This window comes from Acipenser ruthenus, chromosome 3 (assembly GCF_902713425.1).
Source record: "Acipenser ruthenus chromosome 3, fAciRut3.2 maternal haplotype, whole genome shotgun sequence".
NCBI classification, from domain to species: Eukaryota; Metazoa; Chordata; class Actinopteri; order Acipenseriformes; family Acipenseridae; genus Acipenser; species Acipenser ruthenus.
The window spans coordinates 73,504,238-73,530,436 of NC_081191.1; the positions used below are offsets into that span (position 1 = coordinate 73,504,238).

General features: G+C 37.3%; 1 protein-coding gene across 10 annotated transcripts in view; it reads left to right on the top strand.

Annotated features, from left to right (window-relative positions):
• LOC117394465 (zinc finger protein 521-like) overlaps positions 1-26,199 on the top strand; it is a 192,046-nt gene that overhangs the window by 69,241 nt on the left and 96,606 nt on the right. For 5 of the 10 annotated variants that reach the window (XM_059016620.1, XM_059016581.1, XM_059016589.1 and 2 more), the window contains 3 exons: positions 12,386-15,756; positions 18,669-18,753; positions 23,665-23,718. In XM_059016620.1, coding sequence (XP_058872603.1) covers positions 12,386-15,756; positions 18,669-18,753; positions 23,665-23,718 — 3,510 coding nt within the window. Of the gene's footprint in view, positions 1-12,385; positions 15,757-18,668; positions 18,754-21,632; positions 21,750-23,664; positions 23,719-26,199 lie in introns of all 10 variants that reach the window. The other 5 variants (XM_059016624.1, XM_059016604.1, XR_009320156.1 and 2 more) reach the window with 4 other exon arrangements.

The following is a 26,199-nucleotide window of genomic DNA, read 5'->3' on the forward strand; positions in this document are numbered from 1 at the left end:
AAATAATAAAAAGGACAGAGGGACAGTTTGTAGCTAGAGCAAGTACAGTTTTTCGACCATATATACCATACAGATATGCTTTAAAATCATACATGGAGTAAGAAATACAGACATAAGAAATAGGAGAGTTGTAACTGCATAAGAGTTGAAGAAGATATAAGTCGTAGTTAAACTGAGGACTGTTTGTATGAAGCTGTATTGTTGCTGAACATAGAGTAGAGTGCCAGTGTGAAATGGGCATCCTCATTACCATGGCTAGTACCAGGCTGAGGTCTTTGTGTGCCATTCATTTTCTTTTGGAATGTGTAGCCGACACACGGAGGGTTGACCCAAACCCACTATTTATTGTGAGAGGTGTGTAGTTCTCCACTGCTAATTGCAGTGAGGGGTATTTAAATTGGTTGATTGCGGAGTTGCCTACTTTACCTAATTAGTCTTATAAAATAGGTGGTTATTTTGACGATGAGTGCGGCCGTACTGAACACACACATTACGTGGCTTTTTGTGGTCGATTTTTCCCCTTTATAAATTTGTGTTACATTTCACAGTTGAACAATTCATAATATCATAATAATGAGATGCAATAATGAGATGTACTTATATACCTGTAAAACCTTTGTTATAAAAAAATGTTTTTTTTTTTAATACAATTAGGACATTCTAATGATAGAATCAATATTAAAATAAAAATACAAGCAGTGAGAAAGCAGTAGAAAAGAGAAAAATATTAATTTGGAATTTACTGGTAATTTAGTCAGAATTTATAAATGTCCAGGCACTTGTTTTATTGAATTAATTCAAAGGCCTGTTAAACGGAAAAGTATTGGATGCAGATAACTTGCCTTTGCTGGGTACAACTAACTATACCATGTATTGTCACGTCAGAGAGATGGTTAAATATAAAAATATAAATACAATGCAATTGGATTCCTTCAATTCCCCCCTCAACACTTATGCCTTGGAAAAGACAAATCATGGCATTATGTTAGTTTACAAAGCATCTAGCTAAAGTAACTCAGCATTGTCTTCAAAGCATGATCACTCCCATTTACAATATTGTAATGCAATATAAAAGCTCAATACAGAAGATGATTATGTTTGTATATACATGTCAAAATGCCTGACATACATTGGGCCAATAACTAGTATAACTCGCCATGCATTGATTTGCATAACTTTATAATAGCATAGTAAATTGCGATAATGGAATTGTCTTCAAAGAACAATAGTGAAGCCTAAGACCATATCAAAGCCTTGTAGATATATAATGAATTCAACTTGTGTGTCTCATACATCTATTTATGTTATGTTACAAAGACACCCCCCCCTACATATACGTGTATACTTTGTGCAAATACTGTATATCCTCAACCATGCAGTTGTACAATCTAAATGTGTAATTATAGAAATGCAGACTACAGCCTGGGATGAATTTGCATCACAATTGAATCAGACATTTTCCTTTCTATACAAACTGTTGCTAAATGAAATAATCTAACAACATCACCTGGTAAGCTCAGGTATGCTTACACTTGGCCAGCACCATTACTAAGGCTAAATATTCTCTGGTAGTTCTTAAGAAACTGTAAAGTTATGCAGCAATTTACTGTACAACAGACACTGTACAAATGTGGCACAGCATAATTATCATGGGACATTTTTAATAAGTATCTGTTACATTCTATTCTCATCGCTCATCAGTACTGTTTATTTAATTAGAGCCAAGACAAATCAACAAATAAAAAACAAAATGAATCAGATAGATGAAAAAAGCAAAGTACTAAAAAATCCATTCAATGTTTGAAGACATTGGCTAATTGCGGATTAGTTTCTTTTGGCTTCTAAAATCACAGAAATTTGGAAAAACAGTGCATTGAAATGTACGAAAAAGGTCAATATCATTCAAGTTTTTGATGGGCAATTCGTTTTTGATGGGCAATTCAGTGTAGGGCTCATGACTGCTTGTATAGGTATGGTGAGAGGCAATTATGGACTATTTGGCTGCTGGTCCTGCCTGTTAAGGGGAGAAGAAGAAGCCACCACCCTCTGAACGAGGAACTGATCTGACGATGCCAGGTCAGCAGGGTGGACCGTGACAAAGCCACGTCCCCCCCACTCCCAACAAGGGGACTGCCTGCAGTAAGGTGGAGGTTGGGGAGGTGGAGGGTAGGATTACAACAGTTAAGACATTGGTCCTCAAAATCATTTTTTTGGTAGCCTCAGTGCGGCCCTTTATTTCTATAGTAAAACCAGTGTTTCTCATTTTAAAAATACAGCATCCGATCTCAACTCTGTACTGCAACTCAATTCCCAGGCCTTTCTAATAATAAACTGGAGACAAAAATCTGTTTTGCTAGATGTTTTTATTTGTTTTATTATTGCTCTGACAAAAGGTCAAACCTAATAGGTTAATCAGTCATATAAATTGATATAAATGAATACAATACCCAAGCTAAAGTACATTACTGAACTACTTTCACGTTCCTGTTCCACACATGCTGCACAATTCCCAGATAAATCTAACAAAAATATAATGATTTGCAATGCTGCTGTATCATAAAATATGTACAACTGTAATATTCCAGAAAAATAGGTTGTGAAGGCTTTAGAGTGACTTATTGCCTTCAGAGGATTGTGAACTAAAACCATTAAAAACAAACCAAAATTATATTTTTTTTAATTGTGGGTTTTCCCAGGACAGTTCACTTAACTGTCCTTACTTGTGTAGTGTAAGTGTTCACTAAAAACATGACAAATTAATTCAACAATATTGCACATTATGATGAAAACAATATGATAAAGATTAGTACTGGTATATACATACTAAAAAAGCAGTACATTGTATGTATATATTTTGAAATAATAACCAGCAATCATGTTCATTGTTCTTTATAATATATATATATATATATATATATATATATATATATATATATATATATATATATATATATATATATATATATATATATCTAACAAAAGTATAATGATTTGCAATCTTTAGACATTATGATAGAAGAATGAAGCTTTGAATATAGTTTTAGGAAAGGTCTGGTAAGCTGCATGGTTTGTTTAGTAAAGGCATATGAAAAAAATATGTTTATATGAAAGTCCTTGGGGGCTATAGAAATCTAGAGGCACAGAATTTCCACATGGACGAAGTCGGTATTGGTCATTTGTGACTTCGGGTAGTTGGGGTAAATTCTTGTTGGCTTCATTAACAGTATTTAAACCATCAAAACAGAAAATAGAGAAAACATTGAAAAGATTCCTTTCTTCCTATTAGACGTGATGGTTGTGAATAAGGCCCAGTATTGTGCATTCTTCTGCTTTGTTCATTGTTCTGGTGTATGTTGATTGGTATTATAGGAGACTACAATTTCTATTCTATTGTATGAAAGTAGTGGTCATTGACAGACAAAAACAAAACAAACACAAATGCTGACAAAAACAAAACAAGCACAAATGAACTGCTTCAAATAAGTACTGTTTTCTGTTTTAAGTGAAATGCATGGAGCCTCTCATTTTTAAAGTATAAATGTAAACATTTTTGTTCTATAAGGCAGTGAGAAGGTTAATAAAAACCACCACCTTCCTTCCTCAGTAGCCCTGCATTATTAGTCCTCAGCAGTGATGAGCTGTCAGTATTTCAGTAATCCTGATAGGAGGGCTCTCCTCAATGTGAAAAGATCTGTTAGATAAGATAACACTGCCTAAAAATATAAAGAGGTGCGTTAACTGCTCTGACTGCTGGTAGCCAGAGATAAGACACCTCATACCACTTCGAAGACTTTAAACAGGATGTAAATGAAGCCAACAATACAAAAACCCTTTCAGTTCCAGGAGCCTGACTATTGCCTCTTTCTTTTTTGTCTTTTTTTTTTTTAAAACAACCTTGACAGCAAACGGCTTAATTTAGTGCATTTCACACATTGCTCTCATCGTTAGGGACGGCATCTGCTCAAGGTGCCCGAAGCCACAGGCAGTGTAATGGGCAAGGGGTAACCGGGGTCTGCAGATTGCCGAGATACTTCAACAACTAACGAAACTCGATTTCACACGCGTTGTAGACACTAACAGCATGGTTTCCAGAATGAAAACCAATATGCCAGGAGAAGGATGAATAAGCTGCTGTATTTGCAGTTTTTCCACCCCGTGTACTGTATACCGTGTGGACATGTCAGGTTATTGTTCCATTAAAGAAATAAATGGTCCCCTTTGCTTTGTTTGATTAAATCCTCCTTGCACCTGGCACTCCTGCCTTTCTTTTAAAGTTCAATTTAAGGCAAGGATACAGTCACCCAGCCTTGTGAGGCACCTGCAGCACCCACACTTTGCTCGGACTGGACAGAGACTAAAGAACATTTTTTTAAATAAATAAATAAATATAAACCAAATAACATACGTGGCGCGTTAGCTTTTACATTGAGAATTCACTTTTGTAACTGGCTATTACATAAGCAGTACCACCAGATGGTTTACATTATATATTGTCCCAGCTTCCAATGTCTATTAATTACCACAATTTGATTGCGTTTGGTTTGGGGAACACATGCTACCTATTGACCTGTTCCTCTCTATAAACCCTAATGCAGAAGACAATATTGCGGGTAACCCTGTATGGCTGAGGGGGTAAATGGCAGTCACTGTTTCATGGTTTTATTTTTTAACCTCCAACTCGTTGTAGAATCTATTCTGATTGGCTGAACTCAGGGCCAAATCCACCTTTTCAGACCAAAAAGCTTAGTAAATATGAATGTTTTAATTCCATTATAATATACAGACATCAGTTCTACTTCCCCATCCCCCCTAAAACATAGAAATTTCTTTCTGTTAATCCATTCATGCTTGAGTGACTCTGATACATGGTGTCCCAGAGTGGCAGCCTGGTAATGGCAACAAGAGTTTTCACCAGAACTTGCCTGCAAAGTATAACTAGCGAATGGAGGCAGAGATAAAATAAAACGAGTCAGGGAACTGCACAGTCAGTGGAATTCCCCATTTTAACTAGCAAAGTGGTTTCAGTAGCTGTCTTCCCTTAAGGAACCATATATATATATTTCCATTATTTGTACGCAGAAAATAATAAATGCATAGAGCAGTTTATTAGGTGAAGTTACAACTGTAAAAAATGGGATTGTTCCAAAACAATTGGATGCTGCCCTGGGACTAATGGTGTGTTGGCAAGGGACAATGAGCCGAATGGACTCTGCCCAACATTTCTGTGAAACCAATTTCTTTGATGGGATGTGCATTGGAATCAAAACGGAATACTCCTACTCTACTGTCCACAAATACAGGTTTATTTTGCTGACACCTTTCTAGAGTTTAGCTCATAATAATTCCACAAGAGCATTTTTTTTCTCAAGCACCTGCTATTTCTTGGTGGTCTCCCATCAAGGAACCGACCAGTCCCAGCTCTCCTGACCTCCAGAGATTTTGACAAGGGGTGTTCTGTGGCAACACGTGACTTCTTATAGCTCTTACAGCCAGTGTTGATTCTACCCTACAGTGTTTGAAGCTGGAAACAGCTGTGGATTCTAAGGGAGAATATCTGGTTTGTTGTGGTTTTATTATTAAAGAGAAGCAAATCTGCCCAAACCTATGAACTATGTTTACTTTCACAAAAGGTCACGGGTGTGTGTGTGTGTGTGTGTGAGCAAGATGTTTTTTTCATCACATATGAAGATTTGATGATCGCTCTGCTGTTACATGATGTTATTGTTCAAAACAGCTGCTGCAGTTGTTTTATTGCAGGCTTCCCAAAACCCTCATGCTCTTTCCTGTACACCGGCTCCTAATGCATTTAATTGGTCCTTTCAGAGCAGCTCTGAAATATTGACAGGTTTCTTAAACATCTGTAATTATAAATCAGTTTGAATGTTCAATTCTGGCATTTTAAAGCATCCATTATAGAATAAAACTAGGTTGCTAAATACGTTATAAGAAACATTAGTGAGTTTAATGTGGGATCACTGATGTGAATTTAAATTGATGGCTATCTGAGAAAACCTCAAACTCTTCAGATAAATATGGTCTTACTACAGAGGATGGATGTATTGGACTTAATTCCTTGGGAACAGACCAGTTTCTATCATTATCTAGGGTTGATAAGCAGAACAACCCCATCCAATTCCCATGATACAAACAGGATGCCATTTACAGTAGCAGCCTAGATAATTTCTTGGAACAGGGCCAGATTTTGAAATATAAAAATGTGGCACATCCCCTATCAAATGACACGCACACATACACACACAATTAGTCTGTAAAGGTTACAGACCCTAACATTTGTATTTATTTAAAAATGTTTACATGAACAGCAGATCACAGTAGCACACTATGCAGGCTAATATGCAAATAACGGAAACCATCCTGGCTCATTTGCAAATCATAACCAATGATGAAAAAGGCTAATTTGCAAAGTTAAAAGTCATAATACTCTTGAATAAGAGATGTTTCATCTCAAGTCTATTCTGGTGTGTGTAATATAAAAACAAAAATACTTTTGCCAGGTTTCAGACTGGATACGGGGTACCAACCTAAGCGATTAAAGCCAGTACCAACAATAATACATCTGTGTATCTTTGTATTTATCTGTCTGTATCCCTTCCTGCGCTGTTTGTCAGTTTGAAGTCCTTCTGTTTCAGCTGGTACATGAAAGAAAGCTACAGATGCCATGAGACCGAGAGCAAGGCTTTACGAGGTACAGTGCCCATGTTAAGGTGTCCCAGGGCACTTGAACTAAATAAACTAATCAAATTTGCATTGTATTTAGCAGTAAAAGTTGAGCATTTTTACCAGGGAAAATTCACCTAGTAACTCAGAAATTACAGTTCAGAAACCCCAAATAAAATATGAATTGAGGACATCTTTGTGTCTTCAGCTGCTGAGCAGCAGTATATTTGTGGCTGGCAGGTGAGACAGATTGCAGCTGAAAGAATGAGCTGCTGGTTAAAGACCTTTCGCAACTGTATTAACAGATAGCCGTCTATTTCTGAAAGAGGCCAAGACAAACTAGAGGAGTAGAAGGTGTCAACCTGACATTGTATAGGTGTATCAATGAAATGTCTATCCCAAAGGTAGGCAGCTTATATTGCAAGCCCTATTTGAGGGGAAATCGCTCCTTCTATCGGTCTGAGTGAACTGATCCTAGCTGGCGAGCACTTTTGTCCATAAATAGGACTAAACAGATGTTAAGTGCTACAAATGAGTTTCCAGCTGTCCTTCAGCCTACATGGACAGAGCAAATGTGTTGTTTTGTTCTATGTAGCAGACTTTAAAAAAAAAAAAAAAAAAAAATGTCAGGCCTAAGATGGAGGTCTTCCTCCCAGGATATGACAGGCAGTTGGCCAGAAGATGCTCAGGAAGGCCTGGCAAGCTAACAAAGACAGCCCTTGAGCTGCAGGGTGTAGTTTCAGCTTTGCATCCCCTTTGGCAGCAACACAGAGACTGTTGCAGTGTGGCCAGCCAGCAAAATTAGGAAATAAGGACCTCTTTTATTTACTCAGGCTGCTGAATCATGGGCATTCCTGTCTACGCGGAGGAAAATCAGGCAGCTCCGCTTTCCACTGTGTGTCTCAAGAGTCTCACTGCTTTCATCTCCAAGTGTTCACACACTTGTTTTAATGCGTCTTCTGGAAATGGCAGAGAGGACTATCTGCAAATAAAATATAGATATTGAAGATTCTAGCATATATTTAATCTTTCATACAAAGCCTGGGCCTTGCAGCCCATTGCTTCTGCTTTTTACACTGCCTATTTGTTTTTGTTTTTTTCAGTGCTGACTTGTAATAAATGCTTACAGTTTTGTGCCTTCAATAGTATATGGTGTATTTTTGTTGAATTCACAAATAAATAATTCACAAAATGCCCGAATTACAGTTCTATATGATTTTGGCAACACTATAATGCCCCTTTGTCCATAGTGTCCCATCATTTCCTTACCAGACACAGTTTGATCTAAACAGTGGCATATCTAAATAGTGCTGCTTTAAAACTCTGTCCTGCTGGGGTTCTTCCCTAGGGTGATTATTGTCTCCCGTACCAACATTACTAGCTTACATACAATAAAAAATTAAATGAAGTCTATAAAAATATCAGGTTTATATCTTTTAGGGTGGCAGTATTAAGATCCGACACTTCCGATTACTAAAATAGATGCCATCATCTGTATACCCACTCTTTTTCTGCATCTAGCACTTATTTTTCTACATTCATATCACATCTGAGTTCTTACCCAAGCCAGAATGGTGATCAGTGGTGCACTCTGAAAGACCAAATCCATGTGAAATATCAGTAACATAAAGGTTAATTTTACAGTCATATTTTTAACACTAGAAGGAACTCTGGTATCCCAGTGCGATAGTGATTGTCATGGCAACCCGTGCATGTCTGTGCTGCTAAGGATATGGGTATACGTCAGCTACTTTACTTTCTTAAAAGTTACAGCCCACATGATTGACTGAAATAGGCAGGCGGCCAGGAGCAGGACTTGGGTTGTTTTTAGTGAGCTGCGTGGTGGTGGCCATCTGGCAATCCAAGTGAGATGGTGTTTTCAACAGTTTTGAGGTGCAGGGAAGGACTGGAGCCTCATCTGTTTCCTGTGGATAAGCTTTGGCCAGATAAGAGCAGCAAAAAAATATCCCTACCTGAATGACAAATCACTAAATCTGAAGGTTTGGGGCAGTGTGTAGTCTGTTGATTTATGAAATACATGAAGACGAATGTTAATGTTAGCCAAGCCTTTAAGTCAAGCTCATGCAGACAAACCCAAGCACCGTGTTCTGGTTTTCCAGTTTTCATGGTTTTTCAGGTAAGCAGAGAAAGCCATCTTCTTTCTGTTGTTTGAACTGGATTACAGTGCTTTCTCTTATCTGGCTCATAAATCTTTTTGTTTCCCTTTTATTGTTTTTCCTGTTTCCAGTTCTTCACAACTTGCTTTGTCTATGAGCGCTTGGAAGGACCAGCTATATTTAAGTAAGGAAGTTCACTGTGCCGTAGCTTTCGTGGAAGGAAGAAATGGTGTACAACCTTTTGAACTTGACATTTTAGGGTGTTGGCAGGGGATTTTCATTACATGGTGTATGTAAAACATCGCAGTAGTTCATTTAAAAAGCATCATGTTGTACACTGCATGGCAATTGCCCTTGCCTTGTGTCACACACCGTGCTTCATTGCAATTTCTGTATTTCTTCTATTGCAAAGTGACAACAACAACAAAAGTAAAATATGAAGATGAAATAGCTGTTAAAAACATTACTTGCCTAGAACAATACATGTATCTGTTGGTTCTTACTGTAGTACTGTATTACATGTGCTCTTAGGACAGAGGTTTTCAAACTGTGGGGCTATGGTATGGACGAGGTTATTAGGGGGGTGCCAATACCTGACTGGAAAATACTTTTTTTCTGACTTCCTGACAATTGTAAAAGCACGATGAATGGCAGACTCGGTGGGCCTCCAGGATGATTGACTCAATCAACTTCCCAGACAGGGATCATGTTAAATCTGACCAACCCCCTGTTAAATCTGACCAATACCCATCACAAAGCTGGTGTCGTTTCAGACCTGTTGTAGCTCAGCAACTCTATCGCCCAGCCCACCTTCGTTTGAAAGTGTGGCAACGATGGATTTTAATATCAAATACATTTTGTTCACAAATAAAAAAAAACTAGATATAGATACACCTGCAGTTTATCAATGGGGGAGGCTTCGCTTTTAGTTTAATTTACGGGTTTTGAATGTAGAAAATGGACAAACGAGGGTGCAGCATTTTATTAAATACATCTTTTATAAAGTTATAATTAAAAATGTTGCACCCTTGTTTTCTTGTTTTGCTTTTAAATGCGAAAGTAAGGACTTAAAAGATTTAAAAGCTTATTTAGTTGTTTCACAGCAAAACACCATAAATTAAACAGATTTTATTACTGTTATTATTGTAGTATTGTTAATAGAGTATACCTTTTATTTCACAAACATAAACAAATTGAAATTTGAATGATCGTAGATTAAAAGCACTGAGGCCCAAATTTATAAAGGGGAAAAACTGACCACAAAAAGCCACATAATGTTCATGTTCAATACAGCCGCACTCAGCGTCAAAATAACAACCTATTTTATAAGACTAATTAGGTGAAGCAGGTAATTCCGCAATCAAACAATTACACACCTCTCACAATAAATAGCGTGTGCAGGCTACACATTCCAAAAGAAAATGAATGGCACACAAAGACCTCAGCCTGGTACTCGCCATGGTGATGAGGATGCTCGGAAGTGAAAAATGAAATGTACCAATATGGAAGTGGAGATTTTGGTACAAGTAGTACTTGTAACACATGAAGATGTGTTACAAGCTCGGAATACATCACCAGGACAAATGAATAACATATGGAATGTGTGGTGGCTTCTTAATAAACAAATGTACCACTTCAGAGTTTGTAGTCTAGGTTGCTTATACATTACAAAGCATCATCCAGTTACTGTGCTTCACATATTAGTTTAACTTCTTATTTTGTATAGAATAATTCCAGGCGTATAGACTTTTCAAACTTCAGAAACAATAAGTTTTATTTACTTACATCCATGGCAGTCAAACGGATCGAAAATCCTTCCATTGTACAGCAATATGTTCAACAACAATAACTGCATTCAGCTTCATACGAACAGTCTTCAGTTTAACTATCTTCTTAAATTTGTATGCAGTTACAGCTCTCCTATTTCTTATGTATTTCTGACTCTGTGTATGATTATAAAGCATATTTGTATGATCTATAATATAGCTACATTATTCAGAGGTGCCTACAACCAGCTGTACTGTATTTGCTCTAGCTACAAACTAACTGCGTCATCTGTCCCTCTGTCCTTTTTTTTAAAAATGTTTTCTCGAATTTAACAATACTGCCTGAACCAGTATTGTTTAATACCAGAATGCCATATTACAAAACATAAATTCTGTAGGCATTACTAAAATAACGGTGGAGGATGAGCCCTCATTGTATTACATGTATACAAGACTTTTTCTTTAGTGCGCCTCGAATATCGTTCCATCTTTTCTTAATCTCCTCCACCGTTCTTATAATAATGCCTACACTCTAGAAGTACAGGCTCTCGTTAGAACCTTGCCTTGCCACTGTGGTAAGACCTTTTTAGGTGCTTCTAAGAACCTTTTTTTTACATGGATTCTATATTCTCTATTTGCAGACTTTCTTTTTTGTCATGCAAGCTATGAAACGTATTGAAAATTGGAGTTTGCAAAACACTACAGTATTATAAACCGCAATTTACAAACTGACTATCAGAAGGGTTAAAAAATGAGCTCTTTGCAAAATGTTATTAAATGTTTCTTTGTCCTTGAAAACGATGTTTCCTTTTTGCTGCAGACAAGTCTCCCACATCACTATACTTTTTGTTATACTAGGTTTATACTTATTGGTACAGTCATAATACATTTGCATATTTTGGTACTCAGTAAATATGTATCGTCTTTAACAGCTAAATAATTATATTCCTATACAAATTATTGAAGAGTGTGTTGAGTCATAGTTAATTTTTATGCTGTTGTTCTACATGTGCGCTTCATGTTTTCTTAAAAGTCTGTACCTGCTGTACAGAATATAAAGAATGGTGAAATCAAATAATGAGTTATGTATTTAGTAGCGGTTCCAACAATCAACTGCATCTGGCGGTTTTTGTTTTCTGTGCAGACTAAATTAATCTTAAAGCTCTACACTGTAGAAAGAAATATAAAGATTTCCAAAAACATGGTGTTAACACAATACTTTTTTCTTCAACAAACAAATTGAAACAATACAGAACACATTGAAAATCCAGATAGGTAACTGGCCAGCCATTGAAAAGCATTGGCACCTTCATTTTAATGATAAGACTCTAGGGCACCAAAGTATATTAAATACATAAGTTATGAATGCACTCTGCTGGCTTGTTTTGATTTGAAGTACTCAATGGCTCATATTAAGAAATATTAATACAAAAAAAGGTCTGAAACCCCTACCAGCATTTCTGTGGCTTTCCTAAATCCATAAGGACACCATTAAACTTAAAGGCCCAGGCAGTTTGGGTTGAGACTTTAAAAGAAACTTTCAATGTGAATTCATCTGTAGTTATTTTTATTACACTATTGCGTGTAGATTGTCATGAATTTAATGTCCTACAGTTTAATGCAACTGTTCTCAGTGCACCCAAAACTTGCTTTAAACTTTTTTTTCTTCTTCAAGGATGAGTTTGAGTGAGATCAGCAATCCCTTGATGACTGCAGAGTTGGAGATAATTGAATGTGGAACCTTTTCAATAACTTTCTTATTCATAAATGATCGATTAATGAATTAACACAAGCTTACAGTGTGAACATGCCTCTGTTTTACAGACGGTGCTGATATTGAGGATGATCCTTCCTACTCTTGGCCAGCTTCTTCACCTTCTAGTAAGGACCAGACGTCACCAGGCCATGGGGACAGCTATGACTTTGGAGAAGACGAAGGTGGGACTGGGCTGCCCTACCCTTGCCAGTTCTGCGAGAAATCTTTCAGTCGCCTCAGCTTCCTAAAGCACCACGAGCAAAGTCACAGTGACAAGCTCCCCTTCAAGTGCACCTACTGCAGCCGGCTTTTCAAACATAAACGCAGCCGCGACCGGCACATAAAACTCCACACAGGGGACAAGAAATACCATTGCAGCGAGTGCGACGCTGCCTTCTCTCGCAGCGACCACCTTAAGATCCATCTGAAGACCCACACCTCCAACAAGCCATACAAATGTGCCATTTGCCGCCGTGGCTTCCTCTCTTCAAGCTCGCTGCATGGCCACATGCAAGTTCATGAACGGAACAAAGATGGCTCTCAGGCTCTTTCCAGGATAGAAGAGTGGAAACTAAAAGAGACCCAAAAGTGTAGCCAGTGTGAAGAGGGATTTGATGTCCCAGAAGAGTTACAGAAACATATTGCTGAGTGCCACCCAGAGTGCTCCCCATCTCTGGAAAGAGCCGGCCTTCAGTGCATTTACTGCCATGAACTGTTTGCAGAGGAGAGCACCCTCTTGAGCCACATTGACCAAGTACACAACAGAGAGAAGAAGGGTCACACCTGCACCATCTGCTCTGAGCATTTCCAATTAGTGGAGGATCTTTATAGCCACATGGACATTCACCAGCAGCCAGAATCTAGTAACCATAGCAACAGTCCATCCTTGTTGACGGTTGGCTACACCTCGGTATCTAGTACCACTCCAGATTCAAATCTCTCTGTGGACAGTTCCACAATGGTAGAAGTAGGCCCACCTTTGCCAAAAACTCGTGGAAGGAAAAGGGCTGCACAGCCAGGGGCTGAAATGTCTGCCCTGTCCTCTAAACAAGCAAAAATCACCTTCAGCTGCATATATTGTAACAAACAAGTGTTCTCTAGTCTTGCTGTCCTGCAGATACATCTTAAGACTATGCACATGGATAAACCGGAACAGGCCCATACATGTCAGTATTGCTTGGAGGTCCTTCCTTCACTCTACAACCTGAATGAGCACCTGAAACAAGTCCACGAAAATCAAGATCATACCCCTTTGCTTAGCTCTATGCCCTCTACGGTCTTTCAATGCAACTTCTGCCCTGATGCACTCAGCGACCTCAATGCTCTGCAGGAACACATTCGCTGCTCCCATGGCTTTGCCAGTCCTGTTGCCAAAGAGAGCAATGCCTTCTTCTGCCCTCAGTGCTTCATGGGGTTCCTTACTGAGACCACCTTGGAAGAGCACATCCGGCAGATCCACTGCGATGGGGGAAATACACGGTTTGATTCACCCTTGGCTGGAGCCCCCAAAGATCCCATTGTTGAGGTGTATTCTTGTTCTTACTGCACTAACTCTCCCATCTTCAACAGCATCTTGAAGCTAAACAAACATATTAAGGAGAACCACAAGAATATCCCTCTAGCCCTCAACTACATTAATAATGGAAAGAAGTCCAGCCGAGCCCTCAGCCCATCATCTCCTGTGGCTACAGAGCAAGCTTCCCTTAAGATTGCGCAGTCAGTTAGTGGTGCCACATCCCGCTCATCCAGTGAGTTTATTTGCAATCAGTGTGGTGCCAGGTATTCCTCCTTAGATATGTTCCAGACCCATCTCAAAACTCACCTGGAGAACCAGGCCTTGCCAAAACTGACCTGTCCTCAATGCAACAAAGAGTTCCCCAACCAGGAATCCTTGCTGAAGCATGTGACCATCCACTTCATGATCACTTCCACCTACTACATCTGTGAAAGCTGTGACAAGCAGTTCACCTCGGTGGATGACCTTCAGAAGCACCTGCTAGACATGCATACTTTTGTGTTCTTCCGCTGCACGTTGTGCCAGGAAGTCTTTGATTCCAAGGTCTCCATTCAGCTCCACCTGGCTGTGAAGCACAGTAATGAAAAGAAAGTGTACCGCTGCACCTCCTGCAACTGGGACTTCCGCCACGAGTCGGACCTCCAGTTGCACGTCAAGCACAACCATCTAGAAAACCAGGGCAAGGTACACAAGTGTATCTTCTGTGGGGAGTCCTTCGGCACGGAGGTAGAGCTGCAGTGTCATATCACCACCCACAGCAAGAAGTACAACTGCAAGTTCTGCAGCAAGGCCTTCCATGCCATCATCCTTCTAGAGAAACACCTACGAGAGAAGCATTGTGTCTTCGAGGCCAAGCCTCAGAACTGTAGCACCAATGGCTCAGCTGCTGTTACTGAGCAGATCCCGAAGGATGAAGTAGAGCTGCAGAGCCTCTTAACCAACAGCCACGAGTCTCACAACAGCCATGACGGCAGTGAGGAGGAAGTTGACACCTCTGAACCTATGTACGGCTGTGACATCTGCGGAGCAGCCTACACCATGGATTCTCTGCTCCAGAACCACCAGCTGCGTGATCACAACATCAGGCCTGGGGAGAGTGCCATCGTCAAGAGGAAGGCTGAGCTGATCAAAGGCAATTACAAGTGCAATGTCTGCTCCAGAACCTTCTTCTCTGAAGGTGGACTCCGGGAGCACATGCAAACCCACCTGGGGCCTGTCAAACACTATATGTGCCCCATCTGTGGTGAGCGTTTCCCTTCTCTTCTTACTCTTACAGAGCACAAGGTCACACACAGCAAGAGTCTGGACACAGGCAACTGCCGCATCTGCAAGATGCCCCTGCAGAGCGAGGAGGATTTCCTTGAGCATTGCCAGATGCACCCAGATCTGAGGAACTCGCTGACAGGCTTCCGTTGTGTGGTGTGCATGCAGACAGTCACGTCCACTTTAGAGCTGAAGATTCACGGCACCTTCCACATGCAGAAGACAGGCACCATGTCAAGCAACCATCCTGTAGGGCGTGTTCATCACCTCCAGAAACTTTACAAGTGCGCTTCCTGTCTTAAGGAGTTCCGTTCCAAGCTGGAACTGGTCAAGCTGGATATAAACGGGCTCCCCTATGGGCTCTGTGCTTCCTGTGTCAGTGGCAGGAAGAGCGCCAGCCCGGCAGTAAATGGCGGCAAACAGCAAGTAACAATGGCGGGAAGCTATGGAGAAACACTCAGCCCCAGTGAGAGCAAAAGCAAGGCTGCTTCCACCAAGACAAGGTGTTCCAGCTGCAACGTGAAGTTTGAATCTGAAGCCGAGCTCCAGAACCACATCCTGTCCGTCCACAGAGACCTGGTGCCCGAGGGTAACAGTGGTCAGCTGAAAACTCCACAAGTGTCCCCGATGCCCAGGGTCAGCCCCTCACAGGCTGAAGAGGTAACCACATTTTAAAAATCATTTTGTATCGGCACCCTGTATCACACAACAAGCTCCAGGGCATTAATGTTTCAAGTAATTACTCAAATTAAACATTATGGTTCATTTTTAATATTTTACTGTATTTAATTAAACTCCATTAACAACAGTTTTGCTGTACTTGGGATTCCTCTGGATTATTTTTACGAGTAATGTTTTTAAACTAAGGTGAAATCAATGGAGAAATGTCTTATATTCCAAACAAATTAGTCACTGTACTTAGGTGAATCAGTTAAGGTTATGTAGGTTTGTATTTTCACCAGCTTTCCATAGGCAGCACATTGTTCCATAAATGAAACAACATTGACTAAAACATGTGTTATGCAAATACTATACATGTCTAGCAACATAATTAAATGTTAAGGTTGCAAAGTGTCTTGTTGGCAACAGAGATAACAATCCCTATCCTCACAGAATTTTAATCTAGCTATATTATAAAAATATATTCATTACTGGTTGGTGAAAATTGGTAGGTAGCATCACTACAACATAGGAAGGCAGCTAGTAATGAACCTCAGTTCCTGTCAGAGGGCATCTTTGAGAACTGGGGTGGTCATGTACTGCATTAGTGGCACCACCTATGGTAAGTAATACCCCTGGTGCTACACAATAAAATGGATCATTCAAATGGCTTGCATACAATTATCTAGTTTGCTGTTGTTAGTGTGTTAAGTCTATTGAATCTTATTGGCACCCTATACTTAATATAAGATAATTCGAGAAAACATTTTAAATACAAGCATTTAGTGAACATTAGCTACTAATTAATATGAAAAAGATAAAAATAAGAAAAGCACTGAAGCAATTTCAAATATTTGTTTGTGACAAATGTATTGGGAACTTTACAGTAAAAGTCTGTAAAAAATGAATTTAACTAATTAAAAAATATAGTCATTGATTGAAAACCATTACACAGTAATTAAGCTGCGTTATAAAGTCAATAGCCGGAAAAAGAGGTAATTATTTCCGACACCTGTTGAAGAAGAACTTTTGGTAACACAGTTGATGATGGTCAAGACAAAGTATCAAAGAAAAATGGAATACCAAAATTCACAATCAGAGCAATAATCAAAAGAAGTGGACACCCAAAGAAAATTACGGGTACAGCAGGTAAGAGAATTGACCTAGCAGCTAAACAAAATCCAAAATGAACAGCCAAGAAAGATTCAGAATCATAAGGTATAATAGTGCATGAAAGAACTGTACAAAAACACCTGAACACAGAAGACTTGTATGCATGTAGACCTCGCTGCAAACCACTTTCAAAGAAAATTCATGAAACAGACCATCCAAAATTTTCCAAGAAATATGAACAGGAATCTGAAGCATTCTTCAACAAAATTCCCTGTTCCAATTAAACTAAAATTGAACTTTTCCCCAAAACTGGACCACAGTATGTTTGGCGAAAAAAAGGGAAAGCCTTCAATGAAGAAAACCTTGTACCTACAGTTAAACATGGCGGTGGTTCGATCATGATATGGGAGTGTTTTAGCATTCATGTGATTGAAAAAAACATTCTACAAAGTACAATGATACCCTCTGCTTGTAGGCTGATTGGCAGATAGTTTATCTTCCAACACGACAACGAACTAAAGCATACGGCTAAGTCAACTGGAATTCTTGAAGAAAATTAAGATAAAAGTGCTGGAATGGCCTTCACAATCACCACATCTCAATCCAATAGAAATGCTTTGGACTGATCTGAAAAAGCTGTAGCCAGGCATTGTGTATCCAATCTGTCTGAGCTGAAGGAAATATGCATGACAGAATGGGCCCAGATTTCACCAACAAGATGTAACATAATGTGCTGGTTAAGAATTCTCATAAACATCTGAAAGACGTAATAAAAGCTAAAGGAGGACACGAAATACTAAATCAGGAGTGCCAATACTTTTGTCATGAACAAACTCTTTAAATTAAATAAGAGTGTTTGTTTTTTTATAAATATTATTAGTTCACTTACTAGTCATTTGTATTAAAAAGTGGTTAAAGTTTACTAAATGCTTGTCCTTAATCTGTTACCTTGAATTATGGTATAATAAGCGTAGGGTGCCAATACTCTTGTCTGCGACTGTAATAAATAAAACTGTTTATTTGTTGTAGTATTGTTATATAATTTCTCTTGGTGGTCCGTTGCTAAATTTAATTGCTATGTGTTAACGGCTGCATATAATTATCATTTAATTAGCATTTGAGAATAAATATGGTTCCACATGTGTGAGTATGTCTTGAAACTTCAGAGCCTCCTACTTTTTATACTTCAAAAACTATATTGGCTACTAGCAATGTAGTCAGTTTGTGAAAAACACCTGTATTCTCAATTCAGCTCAGTTATCCAAGGCTTTTACAAAAATATCTCTTCATCGCTCATATGCGTACCAGTACCTTATGGTTTGGTGTTCTATATTCCAGACGTTATTTTGTTGTTGACTCAGGTAAAGTTCCCTTCCTGAGTTACAGGCCATAGGGCCCTGTCCTTTAAACTCAAATTCCAAGTTGCCTATAAGAAACTATGGTGTCAGGACTCCCTTTTACCTGAAGATCTGGATTGAAATTCAAATAAAATCTGGAAAACAAAACGATGGTCAATATAAGAGACCTGTGGGAATGTTGTTGAAATCTTTGGTTACCACACCATTGATGTTTTCATTGCGTTCCCTTAATTTTATATTCACAACTTCACAATACTTGGGATGTAAGATTTGTAATTTAATTTAATTGCATCTGGCAGTAGTATGTTGGACCATGTTGCAAAATAGCTTTATGTTGTCCCTAGTAAATGTCTTTTCACTTTCATTTTTCTTTGTATTAAACTGATTGACAATGTTATTGTTAAAATCCTTTTTTTGTGTTACTTATTTGTCTTCATCCAGAAGAAGACGTACCAGTGCATAAAGTGTCAGATGATTTTCTACAGCGAGTGGGACATTCAGGTTCATGTCGCCAATCATATGCTTGGTAAGAAAAATGCTATACCTTGTTACCTCTGCTATTTCAATGCATGGTATAACTCCTACAGTACCTGCAGTCAACTGCTTTACTTATTGTGTCACTGGCTCTGCAATAGATGTCATTTTGATGAACAAACAAAGCTTTACTTTTAAAAATAGCTATTATTATTAACTGAATCTCACTAATTACTTCTTTCTATGTCCAAACACCCTGTGGTACAAGTCTTTACTGCAAGAGCTTGTTTTCATTTAGTTTTTCTATTGTCTCTGTTGAAGGTACACTACAGTACAGTGGCTTGATCATCTTTTTTTTTATCAGTATGGGAAATTAAGCTTTGATTTATTTTTCAGATGTGTTGTAATCAGATATACACACATTTCTACTCACCATACATTTTAAATTTGAGAGACGTCACACACTTTAGTATCTTATGTCTGACATTATATACATGGTAAATAAACTTTCTTCAGCCCATTTCTCCTTTAAAGAGCATTTTACAGACTGCCAGTTGTTTTGTAGTGGCAGTAAGGTGTAGTTGTTGGTTGTTATATATGTTTTCAAAAGGTTGTCCATATTGCAACACAACAGAGCCAAACCTAGACCACTCACTCAGTCACTGGAGGTATGGATGTATGGGACGTAGTACTGTGAGATGCACATTGTTCAAGACTAACACAAGATTATCTTTATGTCCTGTCCAGCCAGATACAAACAGATAACAAATCCATGTTGCTTTAGTACCTATACTTTTGTAAAACATGCATGTTTTTAGAAGGGAAATGTGATTGTGTTGTATAGAAAGTATAATGAAGCATTTAATTTAAGTTTCTTTCAAAATGCAGTGTATATTTTTGTCAGTCTTTGCGATTTGAAGAAGCTACCAAGACTAGATATTGAAATCTATCAGCAATAAACATAATAGTAAAAAGAAAACTGACATTAACAGATAGGTATGATACCATAATCTCTAGATTACCTGAACACATGGTTTGTCTTGAATATTAAATGCTGGCTATGGAACAGGATGAAATAAATGATCAAAAATAGGCAAAAATACTGTTGTTTGGCATTAGATTTTGAGTGGTACCAGAAAAGTAACCACTACTCTTCCCTCAGTCACTTGTTATTTTAATATTACAATATTACTAAGAAACTAAATTAGAAAGGTCCAGATTGTTATATAATAGTATTGCTGCAAAAACAAAAAACATGTAAAGATAAAATGATATTTTGTTTCAATAGGAAACTTTTACGCTGAAATGTGTGTGTGTGTATTTCTACCTATCGATCTATATATATATATATATATTCTCACAGTAGTAAATTAAATGGAGACATCATGAGTTAGTATTAGTTTTTGTGATGTTAATGACACAACAGATGTATGGCAAGCCAAATTATCATTTAGAGACATCTCAAATTAATTTAGAGATATCTCTAAATATGTGAAGGTATCTTTAAATATTTAAAGAGATATCTCTAAGTGGACAGGAAGTTCATTCAAAACATAGATGATGTTCACAGGAATTAATTTTAATCTTTAAATGAACAAGAAGTAATTTTGAGATATCTTCAAATGATTTATAGATATCTTTAAAACCTTCATTTTAAGAAGTCTCTAAATGACAGTTTGGCGTACCATGCTAGCAAAATCCACATGGTTTCCATAGCATTTAAAGAAATCTTTATTTCATTTTTAGATATCTCTAATTGATTTACAGGTCTCTTAAATAAATTTTAGATAGCTTAAAAAACTGCACAATTAACGATATCTGTAGATAATTTGAGATATCTCGAAATGATTTAGAGACATCTTTAAATATTTCAAGATATCTTAAAATGCAGTTTGAGATATCTCGAAATGATAATTTGGCTTGCCATACAGACGTAGTTCCCAATCTGAAGGACAGAATGCTTATTTACATGTATTACATAAACACTAAAATAGAATAGCATATCTGAATTGTTGTTTTGATGCTAAAGTGGAACATGGAATAATGACATTGCATTGTGACACATTTGAAAATCTGGCTGAAATATGTAATAAACCGATGCATGTACAGTATTTCTTATTTCTGAATATATAAGGTATCTTTATTATTATTATTATTATTATTATTCATTTCTTAGCAGATGCCCTTATCCAGGGCGACTTACAATTGTTACAAGATATCACATTATACATTGTTTCACATTATACAGATATCACATTATTTTTACATACAATTACCCATTTATACAGTTGGGTTTTTACTGGAGCAATCTAGGTAAAGTACCTTGCTCAAGGGTACAACAGCAGTGTCCCCCACTGGGGACTGAACCCACAACCCTCCGGTCAGGAGTCCAGAGCCCTAACCACTACTCCACACTGCTGCCCTAACTTCACAGTATGTGATTTTATAAAATATATGATGTGCATGTGCTTTATTAATTTGTCATTTGAAGGTATATTTATGTTACACTTTGTGCAGTATTTCATCTTTGCTTTTCTCATTGTTATCCTATAAAGTTGTAGATTATGATGTAAGGTGCTATCTTGTCATTATTATTATTATTATTATTATTATTATTATTATTATTATTATTATTATTATTATTATTATTATTGTTGTTGAATTTTAGGATTGACATAATTTATATTTATATATATATATATATATATATATATATATATATATATATATATATATATATATATATATATATGTGTGTGTGAACATAATTTAGATATTTTATGTAAATCATGTAGTCAAAGAACCAACAACATGATATCGCAAAAGTCTACCAGAAGCCATAATAATAGTACTGTATTTTATGTTACAATTCAATATGTTAACGTAACATTATTCAGCAGGTTTCATTCGACTTTATTGTTCATTCTTTAGGGTGATGCAAAACTTTTGGCCATAGCTGTACATTGCAAAAGAACTGCACTTGAAACCTGCATGCCCCATTCTGATCAGACATTTTGAAACCACAAAGCAAGGCGTCCTCAACATCAGGTACTGAGCAAAGTGGACACACTGACGACTTGTATCCACAGTTTGCTGTTCCTAGGCCTATATTATTGTACCCCAGTTTTGGTTGACAAAGTGGTGGTGGGAATGTTGAAATCTGCAACAACATCTTTCTTTTTCTTGCAACGCTTTAACACCTGCACTTTTGTCTTCAAGGATATTGCAAATCTTTTGCGCTGCTACATGGAAATGGCATTGGTGCGTGAGTGCTATGGCAACTCGAAATGCATCATAGGATCTGTAGTCCCAAAACAGCATTAAATTGCAGAACAGAGGTGTTAATTTGTGTGAGAGTTAATACATTTCCCAATATCATTTGCACTCAGCTGTGAGAACTACTGCGGTTAGTTTTATTCACATTTTCTTCCCGGGGAGGCTCCAAAATAATTCGCACTAAGAGAAAATTTGTGTTAAGTGAGTTTCCATTTAAGTAGTAATTTACAAAAAGTGACTGCTAAAAAAGTAAAAGTATCAGGAAATTAATTTAATCCAAGTTAGTTTTAACGAGAATTGACTGTATATAGGACTTCACTTAGTCATTCAGTGCCCTTTTACCATTTGTATTTACTAGTAACTTGTAGTTTTGTAAATTCTTGGGTCTGTCTGACATCAACTTATTTATTTATCAATCAAGGGAATTTTCAGAATGATAGTTCAGGAATACAGTAATTTAAGACGCACTTTTTGAATACATTTTTTATTAAATTTGGGTATAGTGATGCGTATATTAAAATCGACAACAAAAGACATGACTGCGCGAGTACACAAACAGGAGAAGAGACGAACAAAAATATTACTACCTGATCTATTACTACCTGATCCATGACATACAGGCTGCTATTTTCAAAGAAGCTTTTACAATTTCAACATTTTGTTATTAGGCTCTGTTCTAACAAACGGTACCAGCTTGGACAGATCAGAAATGCTGATCAGACCCCTGTATTCTTTGACATGCCAAGCAACACTACAGTTGACAAAAACAGGTGCAAGTAATCATGACTGGAAATGAGAAGCAGCGCATAACTGTAATGCTCTGCGTGACAGCAGACGGCCGCAAACTGCCTGAATTCGTCGTTTTCTTATATGCGTAATTGAGGTTGTATCTTTGTAAATGCATCTTTATGTGATGTTTTATTTTTTCCTCAAATTAAGGGTGGAGAATTTTAACTGCGTCTCAGATTCCACTGGGTCTTAAATTCGAAGGAATATGGTACTCAATAACATCCCATTTGTTTTGGTTGCAATGTGTTAATAAATGCCTGATTGCCTTTTGATTTCAAACTTATTATACAACAGAATAATTTTAAACTGTGCAATAAACAGATCTGAGTATTTTCCAAAAGCCACATATACCTACAGCAATACTGCATTTTGATAGATTTTTCATCACCCCGTCAATGAAACTTTGTAGTTTTAAGTTCAAAATCTAAAAGGTGGTAGTATTAGACAGAAACCAAAAATAAGTACATATATCAGTGTCTATTTTTATGTTATTTTTGTTTGAAAATGTTTCCCTTTTGAAATTCTTACATATCTAGAATTCAATTCAAAGTATTTTTTTATACATAATTACCCTATTATCATAATATTCTTTGTTGAGTTACAGAGTACACTTAAAAAATATATTTACAATTTCTCTACCAAAATGACAACACATCGGCTGAACTTCCCCACTTCTCTTAAATATAAAACAATTGTCCCACTTACTGTATATATAATCAAATGTACAGTACAATAATTAGTCATGTGTCTTTAAATCCTAAAATATATTTTAAATAGAATTGGTTTATCAATAAAAAAAAGAATACTACTAATATGTTGGATCACTGTATTTCATCTCATTGTATATACAAAAACAGGTTTCCCCGATTTCATTGCTGTTTCTCTGATTTTTCAATAGCAAGACCCCCACAGAACTTCAAAATGGAACTTTTCACACCAAATCACACACAAGGTACCTTTTCATATTATGCTTCTGTTAGAAATGTAAAACACAGCTAAGACACACACATTTAAAAAATGATGCAACACATACTGGTACTCTATATAAGGCAGAATGTTGTAATGGTACATCATTTATTTATGCCAAGAAAAACTAACCTTGATAGTTAACAACAACACAATGTAGGGTTTTATTGGCTGCTGTACTGCTGATTATACCATATGCTGCTATTTTATTCCAGTACTGTATGACTGTGTCTGTTACTCAATGTGTCTCTAATAACTTCAGTGCTGTTCAGACAGATATATTTGAATATTAAATCACATCTCAATCTCAAATTGAAATTTCATTTTCTGTGGTTTAATCTGTAAACATATTTGCCTGCACAATGATTAGAGCTTGGAAAGCCCAATTATATATATATATATATATATATATATATATATATATATATATATATATATATATATATATACAGACGTGCTCAAATTTGTTGGTACCCTTACAGCTCATTGAAATAATGCTTCATTCCTCCTGAAAAGTGATGAAATTAAAAGCTATTTTATCATGTATACTTGCATGCCTTTGGTATGTCATAGAATAAAGCAAAGAAGCTGTGAAAATAGATGAATTATTGCTTATTCTACAAAGATATTCTAAAATGGCCTGGACACATTTGTTGGTACCCCTTAGAAAAGATAATAAATAATTGGATTATAGTGATATTTCAAACTAATTCGTTTCTTTAATTAGTATCACACATGTCTCCAATCTTGTAATCAGTCATTCAGCCTATTTAAATGGAGAAAAGTAGTCACTGTGCTGTTTGGTATCATTGTGTGCACCACACTGAACATGGACCAGAGAAAGCAAAGGCGAGAGTTGTCTGAGGAGATCAGAAAGAAAATAATAGACAAGCATGGTAAAGGTAAAGGCTACAAGACCATCTCCAAGCAGCTTGATGTTCCTGTGACAACAGTTACAAATATTATTAAGACGTTTAAGGTCCATGGAACTGTAGGCAACCTCCCTGGGCATGGCCGCAAGAGGAAAATCGACCCCAGATTGAACAGAAGGATAGTGCGAATGGTAGAAAAAGAACCAAGGATAACTGCCAAAGAGATACTGAAGCTGAAGTCCAAGGTGAAGGTACGTCAGTTTCTGATCGCACCATCTGTCGCTTTTTGAGCGAATGTGGGCTCCATGGAAGAAGACCCAGGAGGACTCCACTTTTGAAAGAAAAACATAAAAAAGCCAGACTGGAATTTGCTAAAATGCATATTGACAAGCCACAATCCTTCTGGGAGAATGTCCTTTGGACAGATGAGTCAAAACTGGAGCTTTTTGGCAAGTCACATCAGCTCTATATTCACAGATGAAAAAATGAAGCGTTCAAAGAAAAGAACACCATACCTACATTGAAACATGGAGGAGGCTCGGTTATGTTTTGGGGCTGCTTTGCTGCGCCTGGCACAGAGTGCCATGAATCTGTGCAGGGCACAATTAAATCTCAAGACTATCAAGGCGTTCTGGAGCGAAACGTACTGCCCAGTGTCAGAAAGCTCTGTCTCAGTCACAGGTCATGGGTCCTCCAACAGGATAATGACCCAAAACACACAGCTAAAAGCACCCAAGAATGGATAAGAACAAAACATTGGACTATTCTGAAGTGGCCTTCTATGAGTCCTGATCTGAATCCTATCGAACATCTATGGAAAGAGCTGAAACTTGCAGTCTGGAGAAGGCACCCATCAAACCTGAGACAGCTGGAGCAGTTTGCTCAGGAAGAGTGGGCCAAACTACCTGTTAACAGGTGCAGAAGTCTCATTGAGAGCTACAGAAAACGTTTGATTGCAGTGATTACCTCTAAAGGTTGTGCAACAAAATATTAAGTTAGCGGTCCCATCATTTTTGTCCATGCCATTTTCATTTGTTTTATTATTTACAATATTATGTTGAATAAAAAATCAAAAGCAAAGTCTGATTTCTATTAAATATGGAATAAACAATGGTGGATGCCAATTACTTTTGTCAGTTTCAAGTTATTTCAGAGAAAATTGTGCATTCCTCGTTTTTTGTGGAGGGGTACCAACAAATTTGAGCACGTCTGTATATATATATATATATATATATATATATATATATATATATATATATATATATATATATATTGCATGGTAAATATAAAATTATGCTAAATTTTGCTGAATCACATATCTATGCTTCAACTCTCCTTAGAACAGGGGTGTCAAACTCAAATTTATCAGGGGCCATATTGTAATTTGATACTTCATCCCTGGGGCCACAAAAGCTAAACCACATATTAAACAAAACCACAATTTATATATGACATATACATATGCTTTTTCTATGAGTTTTCACTTACTGAAGACATTTGGCACTGCTTTTGTGAAATAAGCTTGTCCATAGCTGGCTTCATATCTTAAGTTGAAATAACCATCTGTACTGAATGAAGATGTTGGTCATTCAGAG